The sequence below is a fragment of the Pteropus vampyrus genome, unplaced genomic scaffold, assembly GCF_000151845.1.
Source record: "Pteropus vampyrus isolate Shadow unplaced genomic scaffold, Pvam_2.0 Scaffold28, whole genome shotgun sequence".
Classification (NCBI taxonomy): Eukaryota; Metazoa; Chordata; class Mammalia; order Chiroptera; family Pteropodidae; genus Pteropus; species Pteropus vampyrus.
In genome coordinates this window covers 8,026,799-8,044,971 of record NW_011888809.1, presented here as the reverse complement: position 1 = coordinate 8,044,971, position 18,173 = coordinate 8,026,799, and the positions used below count along the sequence as shown (strand labels likewise).

Below are 18,173 nucleotides of genomic sequence, written 5' to 3'. Positions count from 1 at the left end.
TGTTTACTCTGCCTCACTATTTCCTTCCCACAGAAGTCATCAAAAAAAAAAAAAAAAAAAAAGGCCCATCCAATACATGTTGTGTTTGGTAAGCCCAAAACTTTCTTAGAGGTACATGCAAAATTCAGTATGAGTAAACCTTTCTTAGTGAGGCCTACATGAGCAAAGAGACTTCATCAAAACAGTGCAAGGTTACTAGATTTAACACATAATGTTTATGACTGCAACAGAAAGACTCAATAAATGATAAGCAAGGACAAGTTTTTTAAAGGTTACAACTATAAGAAATAATTATACCTAGTGTATTTTTAATTATTGACTCCGTGACAAGTTAACAATGGCTATGGTAAATGAGAATGTCCTATGAGTACCAGGTAATAAAATCAATCCATCTTCAAATGATATTCATGGAGTTGTTAAGAGTTATTTATACTCAATCTATAGTATAAAAGTGTTAAAGTTTCATAAAGAACACAGTAAAATTATTTATTGGTATGCAAAATTCCATAATATACCATTATATAAATTAAATGTGTTTTTAAAATAGCATTTATAGAAGGGTGACAATTTGTTAAGTATGTGCACACATGTACACAAACATGTATGTAAACAGAAAGAACACATATATGCTAACACAGTGACAGTGTGATCTGTCTATGGTGAGGTTACTACAAATAAATTTAATGGTCTGTATTTTGATTTCTTATATTTTCCAAATTTTTTCATACTAAATATTTATTTTCTTGGTAAACAGAAATAACTACATTAAAAATAATGAAGACTCCATGAAGAACCATAACTAGCTGTGCTAGGAAGCCAGAACCTCAAAATGAGTAATCCAGGTTGCATTTTTTATTGATAAATTTTCTTACATTCTGCAGACTCATGGCCCCTTTGGGCATGTAGACTTTCTGTCTGCACTGGACTAAAGCATCAAAGATGCTATGCTGTTCTGTACAGATGAATGAGCAAAAGAGCGTGTTGCCCAAACTCAGCCATGTCAGATAAGTTAGTACAAAGAGGTCCTATTCTGTACTCAGAAGACTTTAAATTAATACATGGAATATACTACTAAGTGATGCTGTAGGCAAGTGCTGGGCCAGAGGAGGCATGCTTTATTAACAAGAAACCACTTGCACAAAAAATCATTTGTTTGCCAATTGTACTCATTCATTTAGCAAAAACTCTATGGAACATCTACTGAGTCCCATGCTCTATGTGCTAAAGACACTGCTAGGCAGTAAATCAGACATCAGGTGTATAGATAATGGTGTCTTCTCTTCTCGACAAACTCTGATTCTCTGAGGGAGATGGGAAATCCAATACGGCAGGTGTTTTGGGGGCCAGAGGAGAAGGAAGGCCCTGATCCATGCAGGGAACAGAATGAAGGGACGTTTAAAGAGCATCTTAAAGAAATCTGCCCATCAGAGAAGAGGAAGAACACGCTGGGCAGGGTTCCAACGATAAGAAAAGCCAAAGGAATCAGGTGAAGTGGCTAGTAAGGGTGGTTGTAGAGGAAGCTGCAATGTCATTTGGCATTTGATCATGGTATCTTATAATCCAGTACTTCCCAATGCTTTTCACATTAAGACTCATAGAACATAATAACGATATATTTATATGGCCACTGGGGAAACTGAAGGGCCAGTGTGCAGCTAAGTGACCTCTACAGGCTGAGGGAATAGGCACTTCTAAGTTTCTGCTATGTTTTTGAGGTTGGGTGCTTTATTGTAAGCACATAAAAAAGACTGGACTTCTCGCTATAAGGAAGGCTGCCATGATGGAACTTGCATCTTGAAGAGATCGCTCTCAGTGGGAGATGGACGACAGAGGGAGAAGGAAGCAACATTCACGAACTCGTACTTGGAAAGCACATTTTATAATGATGCTTACATCGATCTTGGATGTCTTGCAGAAAGCCCCCACAGGGTGGACGTGGTCGTAGAGGATGATGACACCCACCATCACCCTCATGCAGAACAGCAGCGCTTCTTCGCTCGTGAACCTGCTCCTGTACTCCCTGGAAGAGAGCAGAGGGAGCGGTGGTGCTATTTCCTGGCCCAAGCACAGTCATTTCTTTAGACCCCACCAATCCTCTCATGAGAACAATCCCAGACCTGCAACAACCAGGTTAATATGCTCTTATAGAAACCCATGATGATCATTCTCCTCAAACCTATCCAACCAGCAATTCAGTGAGAAAATAAGGTAAATTAGAGGGCAATAAATACTCTTCTCTTCTGCCCTTCAGCAAGCCAGCTCATCATGTACATCACACCCCCACCCATCAATCTTGAATATTTTATAGCAGGTCTCTCTGGCTGTCCGAGATTATGGAGAATAATGGCTTCATTACAGAGAAAAAGCAAGCTCATTTCCACAGAGCAGCTATCATGTCTCCAGTCAGGGTAACTTCCTTTGTTAAGATATAGGCTGCAGATTAAATTGAATTGGCAAAGATACCTAAAAGAAATGATGTACCATTTATTGGGCTTAGAATACTTGTGAAGTTTGAATTTTGTTCACTTACTTTGATAGGGTCTCTGATGATTCAGATAATTCAGGGCAATACTAGAGACTTTCTTAATATCTGTTTCATTATGAATTGGACTCGCAATGAAGACAATTACTGTTTTTGTCATGGAACAAATATTAACTGGTATTAAGTGAAACATTGAAATTAATGCCATCTTACCCTTGAACAGAACCTCAAATTCTATAAGGCAGGCATTCTTGATGCCTTTGGGCCTCACGAACACTCCGCAACTTCATGGCATAATGGGAACATCATCATGTGAGGAAGCCAAGACCACTCGCCTATGGGCCCAGAAGGGGCCACAGACATAAGTGGAACTGTGGCTTTTGAACGTGGATTTCTTCATTACCATGCTGCCTCATCCTCCACAACCTCAACCATTTTTTAAATCTAGCAACTAGTTTAAATAAAAAGACAGTGCTGAGAGAGAGAGAGAGAGAGAGAGAGAGAGAGAGAGAGAGAGAGAGCGAGCACTCATCACCACTCCTGTAAGTCTTACCACTTCTACTTTGGGTCCTAAATCTTCTCTCAAATTTTTTCTCCAGTACATTTATAATAATGCCCAATCATTTCACTTGATCCTCCATTGATTCTTACATAATTTCTATAGCATCTTTCATTTGAGTTTTGGCTCTGCCATCTAACAAGCTACGCAATCTGCAGGAAGTCAGCTCACCAGTTTGGGCCTCAGCTTCTTCAGCTCTAAAATGAGGATAACTATGCCGTCATCCAGAGTTCTTTATGAAATTAATTCAGATAGTGTATGTGTAAACGCTAATGAGCTGACCCAATGGTCAGATGTCATCATCATCATCATATCGACAGGTTCTGCCTAGGTGAACTCTCAACCACAAATACACCTCTGATGTAACTTACGGCGTTTCCAGCATGACTTTACAAACACTCGTCATCGTACTGAGGCAGTCTGTGGTGTTCTCTATTGGCAGGGTTTTGTTCTAAATGGGAGACACAAATGGATATTAGCCCTGCTGGCAGCTTTTACGCACAATTAAGAAAAAAAGCACCTCGCGGCTGAACTTCACTTACTTCAGAGACAAAGTGCATTGTGGCATTGCTAAGGGTTTTCAGCATTGGTGTGGCTTCTGCATAGAAGAGGGACATTCGATTGGCCATCTCATTATTGACTTCATTCTCAATGTCTAGCTGATGAAAAAAAGAAGAGAAGATGTGATCGATAAAGAGATGATCAAAATCCCCAATGTCCTCTGGAAACTTAATTACAGACAAGGACTCTCTGTCTCCTCCATGTTCCCTTCTTGATGCAGAAATCAAAGGACATGGAGCTTGGGTGCATAGTCCCAGAAGACCCAGGGACTCACATGCATGTTGTTGATGCGATTGCGACTTATCGTCCTTCTGTAATAGCTGAAGTCATTCTGAATCGCTGGGTTCCTCATCTGAAATTCCGAAGGGAAGAAAGAAGGTCACCTCTCAGCATGAGATGGGGAACACCCATTGGGAGCCCAAACACTAGATTTTGTAAAGACACCAAAACTTTTCTTTGTTACACAAGTTGTCAAAACAATTTCTGGTTAAAAATAAGTACTCAGAGCTTTATCGTTTAAAAATATGCCCTGTTTTTATCATAGGGATGGTATATTTGCTCTGAATGAAGAACAAACACTTGAAAAGGTTTTGCCTTATTGCATTAAGCAGATATGGAACTTCTAGGTAAAATCACCATCTTAAGTCACTTCTACCACCAAGAGTGCAAATTGTCACCACGTTATATATCCCTCTTGGGAAGAAGCCACACCTCACTCATCTCTCTATCCCCCAGCCCACAGCATTGCAGAGGACCTGTACAAGTAGGGACTCAGTACAATTTCTTAATGGTCACAGCATACATGGCCTAACCTTCAGCTCATCAAATCGAAGAGTAAAATGTAGAATTTCCGCGAACTCCTTCGCGAGGGCTTGCTCCCGCTCCAGGTGTTGGGTGGGCGTGTAGGGTGGGGAGGTCAGAGATTCTAATAAACTCTGAAGAGCTTTCTCTGAAAGTCAAAGGGATAAATACATATTTGAGGTGGCCCACAGAGATCCTTCAGAAAGCACAATTTTGCAGCCCCAGTTGACGCCCTCAGAGATAACTTTCTTGGGTCTTTCCACGTCTTTCCCCGTAGCCATGTGAAATGTGATGTGTGTGGATGAGGAAGAGAAGGAGCCTGCATGCTGAGCAGGCTGCCCTCGCTGCAGGAGCCCCTATGGCCACACAGGTTTGTGAATGTTTGTCAAAGCTCAGCTGGCCCCTTACCTGTTTGGTAGTCCCAATTCCTAACGCTGTTAGAAAACCACAAATACGCATTTTTGGATCAAGTGCATGAGATAGCCATTTGTGATCCAGGATGAGGTGAGGTGGCCCTGAACGCATTGGTTAGGTAACCTGCTTCACGAGGAGAGACTTCAGGTCTCAGCCCAGTTCTTCTCTGCGTGTACGTTCTAACCTAATCAGCAGTATTTTTTCTATCAGCCCACTGCCTCATCTACCTCCATCATTGTCCTTGAAACAGACTCATTATTCCCAATTGTCTCTTTCTAAACGTGCCTTCCAGTTTTTTCTCCAATATATTTCTAACGGCACTAAATCATTTACCCAATCCTATATAGCAGGGTTTGGCAAACTATGACCCACAGGCCAAATCTGGCCCACTCTCAATTTTTGCAAATAAAGTTTTATTAAAATATAGCCACATTCATCCCTTTACATACTGATTATGGCTACTTTTTGCTACAATGGCTGTGTTGAGTAGTTTTAATAAAGACAGGATGGCCCAAAGCCTAAAATATTTACTACTTGGCTCTTTATAGAGAAGTTTGCCAGCACCTGGCTCTACAGTCTTTAAATGTCTTTTAAGCATTTTTACAAGGACATTTCTAGCCTTTTCCATCTATGGGAATGTACTGTCATTCGAGGTAGCTAGTTCTACCTTGGCCTGCTCTGACAGGTGGATCTTGTTTCTTCTGCTGAGCTGAAATGTTGCTCTGCAGGGTTTCAGCTCATTGGGTCTAGACGTAGACTTTGAGGAAACAGAGAAGTCGATCCCTCATTGACCTGAGAGTCTTCAGTATGTCTCTGTTCCTGAAACACCGGTTTAGTTCATTCATCGACTCTCTTTGGGTTTTAGCTTCAGGTTCTCTGAACGTCGTGGCTATTATTCTCCCCAAGTACTTCAATGTCTCTGTTTTCCTCCTAAAATGTAGCATTCATTTATAGTAAAAGTAGAGGAGGACATGACTCTTTCCTTCCTCGTTCTAGATATATTTATTAAGTAATGAAACCTCCGAGAGCTTTATTGTTGGGGGGTGTGGTCATGCCACATTGGTGGTCACGTTGTGCCTACTGTCAAGCAGACTTGACTTCACTCCTGCTTCTGCAAAGCCATCCTGTACTTTTGTTGTTGTTGTTGCTCTAAAGCTGAAGGGCAGAATATTGTGTCTGTTTTTCTTATATTTTACTGTATTCCATTTATCGTGTGACTCCAGCTAACTAAGTTCTTCTTGGGTTAGCAGATAAGTTGTATCTCCCAACTTCTCTATCATCTAGAAACGTAGGATAAAACTGTTAAGAGTTGGACTTAGCCAAGACAAGACCAAAGGGACATACACCAGTAGAGACACTCTACATATGCCTAGAACTCAGGAGAATAGACATAGACGTGAATTGAAAGACATGAAAATGCCAGAAGTTGGTGTCCGTGGGCTCTGAGAAGACACGGCAGATGAATGTGGGACATTTTCTAAGAATGAGATCTTCCCGCTACTTTTTCAAACATCATAACAGAACTTCACATGTGTGACAGGAAAACTATAGACACGTACTCACCTAGCCTTATGGAAAACTCATAAAATCTCTTTAGCCTCACTACTAGAGGACACACTGCATTCCAAGCTTTTTCTTGAAGCTGAATGTCATTGGGATTTTGAATTGCCTATAAAAAAATCAAATCATAGAATTATTTCAAAAAGAAGCAGTAAGCTCCACATCAAAATGACTTAAGATGGAGAAAGGATTTTGGTTTTAAAAAATAAAATTTCTAATGTGCTTTGCCAATGTGAACTTTTAAAATTGACACCAGTTCATCGGTCTGTTCTCCAAGATGCTCAATCAGAACGGAGGTTTTAACACTTGCATATAACGCAAACGACTCTATAATTAGATCCGTGTCAATCTACTTGTTTCTCTTATCCTTAATGTAAAAAAATACACATCTAATTGGAAGCAATTCAACCCTCCTCTATCACCACTTATTGTTCTAAAGTAGCGCTATTGCTCATTATGAAGTGCAGATTCTGTAGATATTTTTCTTCCTCTATAATGTGTATTACATCCCTGCCAGTCTGTGATGTTATCTAAATTACCTAAATTAATGATGACCCCTTAAGTAGAAAAACAACCTTTTAACAGGGTGTTACTTTTCATAGAAATGCTGTTTTGTCTGGGTTTCAGCAGCTTGAGAATTATGATGTTAGTGGTGTTTTATTTTTTTCTTTTTTTCCAGAAGGATGATGGCAGTGGCAGTAAGGGGTGTGTGCGTGTGTATATGTGTTTGTGTGTGCGTGTGTGTGTGTGTGTGTGTGGATGCCTCCACAAAACTAATTATTTTAAATAAAAGGAGTGTGAAGTTTCTTGCCTTTAAGGCATTATGAAGTCTCAAAAGCCATACTGACAATTTCCCTTTTTGTTTTGGCTGTTGTTTTGTTTTTCATGTATTTATGTATTTTTTTAATTGCATAAGTCAGTTCAAAATGACAGATCTGCAAGCTACTTAAAGTGAGATAGTTTATGACTGCTGTTTGTGATGCTGGCGGAATCTGTCAAAATTATTACAAAATGTTGGAAAGTTCATGTAAACCCAGACTTCATGACTCATATTTTGACTGCTGTTCATAAACTTTATATGTACATTTCCCTCAAATGAAGTAATAGATTGACAAATAATTGTTTAAATGTGAGTCCTGCAATATCACATGCATGGCTAGGAAGAGGATGCTAATATTTTACATAGTCCACAGCACTGTGTGCTCAGATTAATGTACTAGAATAAAAGAGGCCATTCATACACTTCTATAAGGGCACATGCCCCGCCCCGTTCTCCTTCCTACACTAGGAAATACTAGGTCTGTAACTTAATCTCGCAGTTTGTGTGTGCGTGTGTGAGTTTCCTGTGTCCTCCAAGGGTGTCGTCAGCTCGGCATAGTCATTGGCATACGTCTCGGATCTCTGGGCCCGCGCCCTTGTAAGCCTGCAGGTCTGCGAGGATGCTCTCGGAATCCTGGAGGACAGCACTGATCTGGTTCCATATTTCCCTCTCTCCTTCTGTGGGCTGGGCATCTGAGCAGAAGGGAAAGCAAAAGGCACAGAGAGTTTGTGTTGACAAACAGCTGGGAAGAAGGATCAGCGTTCAGTCCACTTGCTAGACAATCCTGTTTTATTCCTGCAGGTTTGGTATTTACCCTTTAACATAATAAGCTGCTGGGAAAGGAAAACTAATACAACGTCTGCCCACTACTCAGTTCAAAACAGTCATTAATCTTTCTGCTCACATTAAACCAAGCATGTTGAAATCATTGTAGGCGCTCCTTTATTTATTTGTGTAGAATATACTTTTTGCATATCTACTAATGTGCCAAGTGGGACGGACGCTGGGTGATCAAAGATATAAACATTGTCCTTTTGAATCCACTTTTAATAGAAGAAGCTATTGAATATTTTCTATTAGGATTGAAAATCTGTGAGTCTGAGGATAGATGAAAAAATCATCTTCCTTATATGTTTCCATATAAAAAATAAGCTTAAAAGATTAGATAATTATCCTTTAGAGTGCAATGCAGAAAACACTGAGATTTTTCATTGAATGTGAACTCAACAAGTGCAGAGAATTTATTATAAAGACACCTGTACTGTTGGTCTTTGGCGCTGACTGTGAATGTCACCCACAAAAACAGGTGACATATTTAAGCTTGCATAAATTAAAATATATTCTAACAGTCACAGAAGCATCCCCTTAGCTCCTCAGTGAATTCCCACTTGATTACATTTCTGTAACCAATTTATGTTCTTTTTCTCAAGTATACTTCATGGGGTCTGGTGGGTGGAAGTTGAGCATGGTAAATATTGGGTTTGATTTATTTCATAATACTTATAAAATAGATGATTTGTCTGAGCTAGTAAGAAAATTAATCTCCACCTAAAACAAAGGCAATGTAATGAAGACAAGGGATAGACACATCTCCTAAAATTCCATTTGCAAAAATCCAAGTCTCAAGGTACGAAATTCTCTCTGTAGACCTCACCAGCGACAGGGCAGAATAGAGTGATGCCTGGTCTAACACTCTCCAGCTCACATCTCAGTTCTGAGTAACGCTGGGAGCAGTGTTACTCTGGGGACATAAAGGCAGAATTCATATGATAGGTGATAACTAAGCGAGGCACTGACCAAGCTGACTGGGCCTTTGGAAGGCAGAGCATTGGAGTACCCCGACTGGAAGGCCGGATGTGGCTGCTCTTGCTTCTGTAATCATTTGCGGGCACCACACTAATCCAAGGCGAGACCTTTGAGAAGTGATGCCCACGGGGATTTTTAGACCATTTTACTTACCAGGTCCTTCTTAGACCTAAGAATTGGTAGTAACATCCCTTGGGAAATGAAGGGTGTGATTCTCTTTAGAAAGACAAGAACAAACAACGTAGATCCTGTAGATTACCCAGAAATTTTGCAAATCATAGCTCTAGGAACGAGATAAATTTCAACTAGGGAATGAGGAGGGACTAAAATAAATACACACCAGGGTTGAAAGAAGAAAATAATGAGTGCGGGCTGGGAGGAGCGGAATCTACTTAATGTAAGGGATGGGACTTGAGTTGGTCAGATGGAAGGAGAAGGGAACGCATCCATGAGGAACATGAGAAAGGCTCGGCAGCTGTTGAAAGCAAGGCTGGGCCTGGAGGAGAGAGACCTGCCAGGTCAGAGCATAGCATCCAGTCTGGGGAACAGAGGGCAAAAGAAACACACTGCTTTGTTATCTTTTGTGACCTTCCACGGTCTCCCATAGGCACTTGGTAAGTGTTCTCAGGTACAATATTATTCACAATATTAACCACTTTATATCTTATCTTTTCCTGCTTTTCCAAACTTTTCTCAAAGAGGTATGGGTGTCTTCAAAAGAAACCTAAAAACCCACAAGTTAGGAAGACTGAAACTGAAATTTCAGTGGAATAAAATTTCTGGGTAATGCTGGCAATTTTCAAATAAGAAGAAAGTCAGGGAAGAGAACATATGACAAAAAATGCAAAGTAAAGATCCTAGAAAACAAACGAAAATCAAACGCCCATTAACTCAAATCCTTTCCCCTTTTGATGGATGCATTGAAAAAATCACAAGCTAAACAAAGACAATTTCCTAAAGAGATATATATTTGAAAAGGAGAAAAAAAAGTAGAGTCTGTGACCAAGATTCCGTGGGGTAAGTCTGTTTGTTTGAATATAATTATAAAGTAATGTGTAAAAGAAGAAGTCACTTAGAGGCCAGAAAAGGAAGCCTTCTAATCTTGGCTGTCACATGGCTCTGTCTCAGCAAGTCACCACTTGATAAGTTTTAAACAAAACAGAATTAAAGCTGGAAGAAGAGTGTGCTGGAAAAACAAAACCCCAAATCCCATCCTTTTGATGACGACTTAAACACAAAAGGAGAAAGATTTCAAAGTCGACTTTTTAAAAATAGAGGTCTTTTTTTTAGTACTTCAAAAAATAAGAGAGTTTCCGATAGAGTGGCCTACACGTGGTACTGGCTACAGATAAGTGAGCTTCTCTCTCCATCCCAGGTGAAGTGACACTTTCTGATACAAATCAACATTGACATTTACGAGAACACGAAGAGTTGGACAAGGAACATGAGGAGTGTGTGCTGTCCCTTCTCTCCCACAGGCAGCAGAGTTGGGGGTGGTGAATACCTTCCAACATACAGTGACTCTCCTGGCGGCTGGCATGACCTGTGAAATAGGACCCTCAGTGCCCCGCTTCCCTCCCTGGGAAAATGTTTCTTTTGGCATACATCCTAGTGTCCTATTTGAAATGTTTCTCGAGGTGGGAGAAATCCAATCCATCATTTCTCCTTTCATCGTAACTTAGAAATGAGTTGGCTCATTTTCTTCCATAATTTGTTAGTCTTATTACATGCTCTATTTTTCCCTCCTTCCCCTGTCATGGAACTGAAGTCACCTCTTCTTCCAGCTGATAATTGGGCTCTTGGTGCCAGCAGCATGGTCCTCGCTTTCTGGGCCAGGGAGCTGTGAGATTCTCAGGAGACTAAAGTCTCAAGTGGCATCAATTTTCAAGGTAGAGAGAGTGCTGACTGGGAGAAGCTCTAGTTCGTCTGTTTCTTCTTTAAAATGGGAAAAGGACAGTGTAACCCTCAAGTGGCATTTGAAATGGGCCCATATCCATGTGGAAGTCCATATTCATCCTATTTTTATCTTCTAACTAAATGATCAGTCAGGACTAATGAATGAGAATCTGATCCATTGGACCATAGGACTCTGGTCTTATTTGTTTTGATATTATATCTCCAGCAAGTGCCTGACACATAGATGCTCAAGAACAATTTGTTAAATGGTGGAATGAATGCTTTAAATACACTTCTCACACTATGTTTTGTGATAATTTTCCTGCTTGTCTTTGACTTCTGCGATCTTTGAAGGCAGAGTCTGTATTCTTGTCCTAGATGCCCCCATACGCCTTACCAATCGAAGACACTCAATAAACATGTCACAAATCAACGAATACCTGAGGAAACTGACCAGGTGACAGAGAATGTGGGTGTTGGGAAACAGTGAAGAAAATGAAGATTTTATTAATTCTAGATGTTCTATCACTTCTCCTCTAATGGCTGTTATATCTCTCACCGTTATCATTAAGATATGTGTATTTTTCAACAAAGTGGCTATTCACACTTTCATTAACACGTGTGTTTTCAAATTACCTTCATTTATCTATGGCCTCAGTGTTCCCTCAGAGAGGTTAACACACTGATAGGATATTTGTTGAGTGAAAAACTGCACTTATGTTTACTCCACCAATCCTAAGGCTATTATCATTTTGCTTTCTGAAATATTCCTTTGAGAGGCTTTAGAGTTTATACTTTTGAAATTCTTCATATTCACATTTGTTTGGTAACCATGTTTTTAAAATGTATTGTGTCTCAGATGTCAAGGAGAGACATTTTGAAAAAGACCTTGAAGAATTAGTAATTGGAAAGGTTACTAAGCTTAACCTGTCAGCAACCTCCTAAAGTATTTGCTGAGTCGACAGAAATTCTGAATTATGGGTTTTATTTTTCTATTTTAACACGAAGATTTAACACAAAGTCAAAGGCACACACACACATGCCCACCAATAAAATTGCTGATGGAAATGGGTGTTTACTTCCTGTTGCAGCCTGTGAATTCTTTGGTGATGTTTCTTCTAAGAATTACATTCTAAACTTCTAATCATCACCAATGATTTCCTTAGAATTTGAGGAGAACAGTTACATAAAGCCACACTGCTCCTGCCTAACAATGAAGCTGTTAAAATCCTTGTGATTTACACAGGCAATTTCAGAAACCAATACTTCTGGGAGCCCTGAAACGAACCCATCCAGGCCATTCCCTGGGCAATGATTTAGACCCCTGTCCTGTACTTGTTATTGTGGAAAGTGTGAACATGTATCACGTGCACTGTGACCTCGAATACATGCATTCATTGTCAAGAACGCACTGAATTCCAAGTGCCTCAAATTTTTAGTGAAAAAAATTCCCCCATCAATTAAGGGAGATAAACAGTATTCATTTTCTTTGCAAGAGATCTATTTATCCTCCTTTGGCTCAATTCGTTAGTGATAGTGGATAGTAACTGTCAGCATTTTGGTGTCACCGGGGTCAGGTGGAGATTTTGCTATAGAGGACTCTGATATTTACTGAAAGCAGAATGCTTGGCATTCCACCGTGGGGATGAAGAGGAAGGTGGCTATGTGTTTTGTTTGTCAGGAATGAACATCTTCCATGAACATACCCCAGGGCGTGACAGCAGGGCTCAAACCAGAGCAGGGCTGTCACATCAAAGGGTTCTTATCTTTGTAAATCAGCCAAGGATGCACTCTGTCTTTACAAGCAGCAGGAACATACATACCTTCTCCTAACAACCTATGTGGGACCGTATGGAAAATCTGACAGAGAATCAAACAAATTAACCGAAGATAATGTAAGGAGAAGACACAATTTATTTGGAGACGTCTCTGGCTTTGAAGTAAGCCCTGGCATTTCATCAATAGGATATATCGCTATCTCCTCACCACACCAGCTGTTGCATAAACACCAAGAAAGGTCCAGCAAAAAGGATTTGCCAAAGCCATAAATTAAATCTATAGCTCTTCTTCCCAACCGCTTCCTCGCGCCACCTCTCTTCCTTTCAGGATAAACTAAGAAACATAAATAACCATCTATTATTAACATGTGGGGATGCAAAATGGCAATGATTTATAGCATGATACTAACTGCTAACAGAAACGACATAAAATTGCAAAGGTCCATCGGAAAATATAAGTGTGACTGAGATGACATATTTATTTGTATAGGAACATCAGTCATCCCGCACCAGAGCCCTTTTCCATGGAACAATCAGTGAGGGATTGCAAAGCACAGCAAGGGTTGAGGTGCTTTGAAGGCACCTCATTCCCATGCAGTGGGATCCCTGTGATGTCACAGGGGGAACAGGGAACTCCAAAGACAGAGGTTCTTGAGACCCAGGTTCTGTTGCCAGTTTAGCCACTCACTGACTATTAGACCCCAAAGCAAACCAATCAGTCTCTCTGGGCTTCGTTAATTCTTGGTAGTGGGAGGGAAGCTAACAAGTGCCTTATCTTCTCTCTGTATGGTCTTGTAGGGACAACGACCTGTAGAGTTGCAATGAAGATGTTAACACAGATGAAAAGCACTTAAAAAGCAAAAGAACTAGAAATGTAAGGAATTGCTGTGAATGAGTCCCTGTGTTGGAATTCATAAATTGCTTCCCAGGTCTGTTCTCCTCTGTTGGGCTTTTGTTTGTTTGTTTGTTTTCATTTGTAAAGTAAGCAGAGGATGTCTTTTATTTTCCCTCTCTCCTCTCCCAAGTTTATCTGGTGTCCTCTCAGCAACCTTAGCAGATGTGAAGGTACCAGAGAGGAACAGATGAAAGAAGAGATCAGTAGTGGCAAGAAGTGGTCTGTGTCAACACCCCCCCACCCCAAAAGAAAAGAAAATCCCAGCGGATCAGCTAATCTGACGTGATTTGTTTAAAAGAATAGGAGACCATAGGCCTAACAGGTCAAAATAGTCAGAGCCTTTCTGAGAGTCCAGTGGTTTAGAGGCTTCATAACACCGGCTCCCTCCACACCGTTATTGTCCTCGGCATTCCTATTATGCTCATAAAGGTCTGTTTGGCTTAGAAGAAAATCATTTCTCAGTCACTACCTTCTACGAAATGTGTCTTCAGCCCAGGCTAAAGCCTATACGTCTTCTGGCTAGCCTATCACTCGCTCTCTGTTCTAATACAAACTCCTCTACTGCCTACACTGTTATCTCTTCAATGTACTTGCATCTTATCTCCCAAATAAACTGTATTTTTTGAAGTAGAGTCATGTTCTTCTGATGTTTCTATATTTATATGCCCTATGTCATCCTCCATACCTCCCTGCTATTCACCTCCACCCTTGCTATTCCTGCTTGATGCTACGATGCAGGAGATGCTCTGCAGATAGTTACTGAATTAGCATCGATCAAAAAATCAAAGTTCCTAATCCCATTCTTCATGCCCATCCTTGTGCTGGGCACCAGATAAGACATATAATGATAAAGCATAAGATGCCATCCAAATCCTCTCTTCAGGGAAGTTCTTTAAGCTGCAGTGAAATGATACCACAGAGACCTAGTTATGTAAGAAGGAATGGAGAACACCAGAATGAGTAAATATAAGACTTATTAAAAGTACACACACATGTACATACACCTAAAAGGTTACTGACAAATTAAAGAAAAAAATATTGCAATGAGGAGTTTATAGCATATGTAGAAGCAAAACATAACAAACATACAAAGGGTGGAAGAGTGGTGATTGAAAGTATACTGTGACAAGAGTTTTAAATTTTTCGTGAAGTCGGGAATATATCTCGAAGATAAATTATAACAAATTAAAGATGCATATTAAAATATCTAAAATAAGCACTAAGAGGCATAACTAAAAAGTCAACAGAAAAGACACAAGAGAATATCAACACATTATTTGATTTCATCAAAAGGCAGAAAATCATTGAGAGAAACAAAGAGCAAATATAACAAATGCAAATCAACACCAAGATAGACTCAAATAAAAACATTAATTAAATGTACATACAATAATCAAATGCAAATGGACCAAACACTCCAATTAAAAAGTAGATATTATCAGCTTGGATGAAAAGCTAGGGCTAACTGTGTTGTTTATAAGAACACACTGTAAAGATAAAAGTACAGATAGGATGGGAAAACATATACCGTGCAAATGCTAAGCATAAAAAAGCTGTTATAGTCAAATTAGAAACTGCTTAGGGTTATATTTAACAAAATATATACAAGACCTCTAAAAACAATAAAATTTTGCTGAGTGAAATTAAAGAATATGTAAACAAATGGAAAGATATACCACATCCATAGATACGAAGAATCAATATTATTTAGATGCTAATTGTCTCTAAGTTGATCTATACATTAAATGTAATTATAATCAACATCCCAGCAAGATTTTTTTTGTAGAAATTGAAAGCTAATTATGAAATTTATTTAGAAAAGTAAGGGAGCTGGAATAGTCAAATCAATCTTAAAAAAGAGCACTGAAGTTGAAGGACTTATTCTTCCTAATTTTAAAATTTATCACTTGTTATATTTTGGCATTAATTGGTGAAAACGATCAATAAAGCCATGGGAGAGAATAGAAGGACCAGAGGTAGCTCCATATACATTGCAGTTAAGTAATTTCTGATAAAGGCATTAAAGCAATCTACCTGAGCTAAAACAATTTTTTTGTCACACAAAAAAATAAACAAATCCAACACTTCCCTCGTAACATATTCAAAAATTAGTTCATGATCAGTTATTGGCCTAAATGTAAAGCTTAAAATTCTAAAACTTCCAGAAGGAAACATAGTAGAATATCTTTATGACCTTGGGGTTAGCCAAAATTTCTTAAAGAGGATATAGTGTATACTCAGTATAAAAGAAAAAAATGATAAATTGTACTTTATCGAAAGTTAAAATTTCTGTGCAAGAAAAGACATCATTAAAAAAATAAACATGCAAGCTACTAACCAAGTGAAAATGTCTTACAGAAGACAGGTATACAGAATACGGTAAGGAATTCTTACAACTTAATAATACAAAGAAAAAGAACATAATGAAAAATGAATAAAAGACTTGAGTAGACAACAGTTCCTAGAAATGATAAACAAATAACCAATAAGCACATGAAAAGTGTTTTATGTTTAACATTATCGGTTACCACGGAAATGCAAATTAAAACCACAATGAGATACCATCCCATAAGCACTAGAATAGCTAAAAAGAAAAAGGTCGACAGCAATGCTAGATGCTGAAAAAGAGGTGGAACACCTGAATCTCTGTCTTGCCGATAGGAATGGAAAATAGTACATCCTATTTGGAAAACTATCTGACAGTTTCTTAAAGTTGCAATAACTGAACCAGCAATTCCACTACTAGATATTAACCCAAGAGAAATGATGCCCACAAAGATTCTACAATAATGTTCATAGAGGGTTTATACATAATAGCTAAAAAGCTGGAAATAGCCCAGGTGTTTGTCAACAGGAGAATGAATACACAAACTATGATATAATGGAAGAGCACTCAACAATGACAACATAAGAGAAAGAACTACTGATACATGTAATGACATGTAGATTTTAATCTACTTGAACATCTCCCTATCTTAGAGAGCTTCCACTCCAAGGTACACAGACACTGTGTGAAGGAATGAGGGAGGGTGTCGCTCTAGAGTTGTAGCTCCGATTTACAGTTAGTTCTCCACTTCCTGCTCGGCAAGGGGAAATGGGGACACAAAAACCAAAAGGGGCCCTCTGTGACCAATTCTTGAGACCTCAGCTCCCGATCTTGGAACACGAAGGATGCTTGGCTAGCTCCCCTGTCCCAAACAGGAGGGTGGGCTAACGCATCACTTAGATGCATGAGTTAAATGCAGTTTCCAAATTCAGGTTTTTAGAAGCACTCAGGGAATGGAGGCAAAAGCAGATTCTTGGGACTAGACCACTGAATCAGAATTTTGGGACAAGGGTCAGACAACTATAGAGAAATGAGGTTCACCAGATGTGTATAGTGATCATTTCAGTCTAGGAATCACCGGGACTATTTCACTGGAAAGCTAATGCCTGCTGCCCACTTTGGGTGCCATAACTGTGGATTCAACTCAGTAATTATCAGCAGACTTTCGGGCACAGATCTTCAAGTACACCATCCCCAAAACCATCACTCATGAAAGATTAGGTTGCATTTTATTCCCCCTCTGTCTCTCAGATTTCAAAGAGGAAACAGACATGACAAGGAAGTAGAGAGAGAAAAAGAAAAAAGTAGTAGGATGAGAAAACAACAATGAAAAAGATGTTAAGCGGTTCTGCAGAAATGTGAGCATCAAGTAGAGACCTCACTGCAAAGGTCAAACAAGAATTTAAGTGAGACTTACACAACCAGAAAACCTGAGGGCAGATGTGTCTAATTTTGTATTATATTTTGACCCAGCTTAATTATATCTATTTGACCCAGTTTAATTATATTCCATCACTGACTTCAAAAAGAATATTCAACACTCAAAGCAGAGGTGCCAAATTCATTTAAGCTGTTGCTGTATGCTGTTCGGCCTCCCTCCCTCCACTGCTTACTCCTTAACTCTTTGCAATCCAGCCTCTGTACTCAAAGCAATAAATCTGAAATCTGTCCTCCCAATGGCTACCAGTAGCTGGGCAGCTCACTTCCCAGTTTGTCATCCCCTTTTCAAGCCTATCCTTGACCAATCTGCAGCTTTTGAGTCCACTTACACTCCATTCTTCATGGACATCTGTGCTCTCCTGGCTGCCTGGATCTAGCCTGTTCTGTCTGTTCCTTCACATAGCCAGCATCTGTTACTAAGTCCCATTCAGTGATCAGTGCTCCACGTTGAACACCAGTTAAATTCTGGGTCACAAAACTGAGTGGGGCCTAGGCTCTGCCATCAAGAATCGCAGTTTAGTGAGACATCCTCCTTCCTTCCTTAGCCTCTGTCCTGGATGCTCTAACTAATCAACCTCCCTTTAAGCATAAACACACATGAAGTTCCCTTCTGCTCAGCTCTTGTCTGCCCCCTAGAATTCCCTCAGTGATTTCAGCTCTGCTCTTTGGAGATGACCCCTGGTTACGGACGTCCAGTCCTGAGCTTTTCTACTTTCCATGGTCTAATTCAAGCCAGCCTTCTACTTCAGTCAATAAGCTTTTGGGCCTCTGTCTAAATTGGGCCTCTTGTCATTCTTCAAACATGCCCTTCCTACTCCTATCTGCACTTCTATCT

The 18,173-nt window shown here is 39.7% G+C and overlaps 1 protein-coding gene across 2 annotated transcripts in view; it reads right to left on the bottom strand.

The window, feature by feature from the left end:
* The window catches only part of FAM49A (family with sequence similarity 49 member A), a 100,130-nt gene that overhangs the window by 5,101 nt on the left and 76,856 nt on the right, over positions 1-18,173 (bottom strand). For both annotated transcript variants that reach the window (XM_011356602.2, XM_011356601.2), the window contains exons 4-10: positions 7,768-7,889; positions 6,381-6,486; positions 4,415-4,551; positions 3,877-3,954; positions 3,584-3,700; positions 3,413-3,492; positions 1,894-2,020 (exon numbers count right to left, since the gene is read on the bottom strand). In XM_011356602.2, coding sequence (XP_011354904.1) covers positions 1,894-2,020; positions 3,413-3,492; positions 3,584-3,700; positions 3,877-3,954; positions 4,415-4,551; positions 6,381-6,486; positions 7,768-7,889 — 767 coding nt within the window. The remainder of the gene's footprint in view (positions 1-1,893; positions 2,021-3,412; positions 3,493-3,583; positions 3,701-3,876; positions 3,955-4,414; positions 4,552-6,380; positions 6,487-7,767; positions 7,890-18,173) is intronic.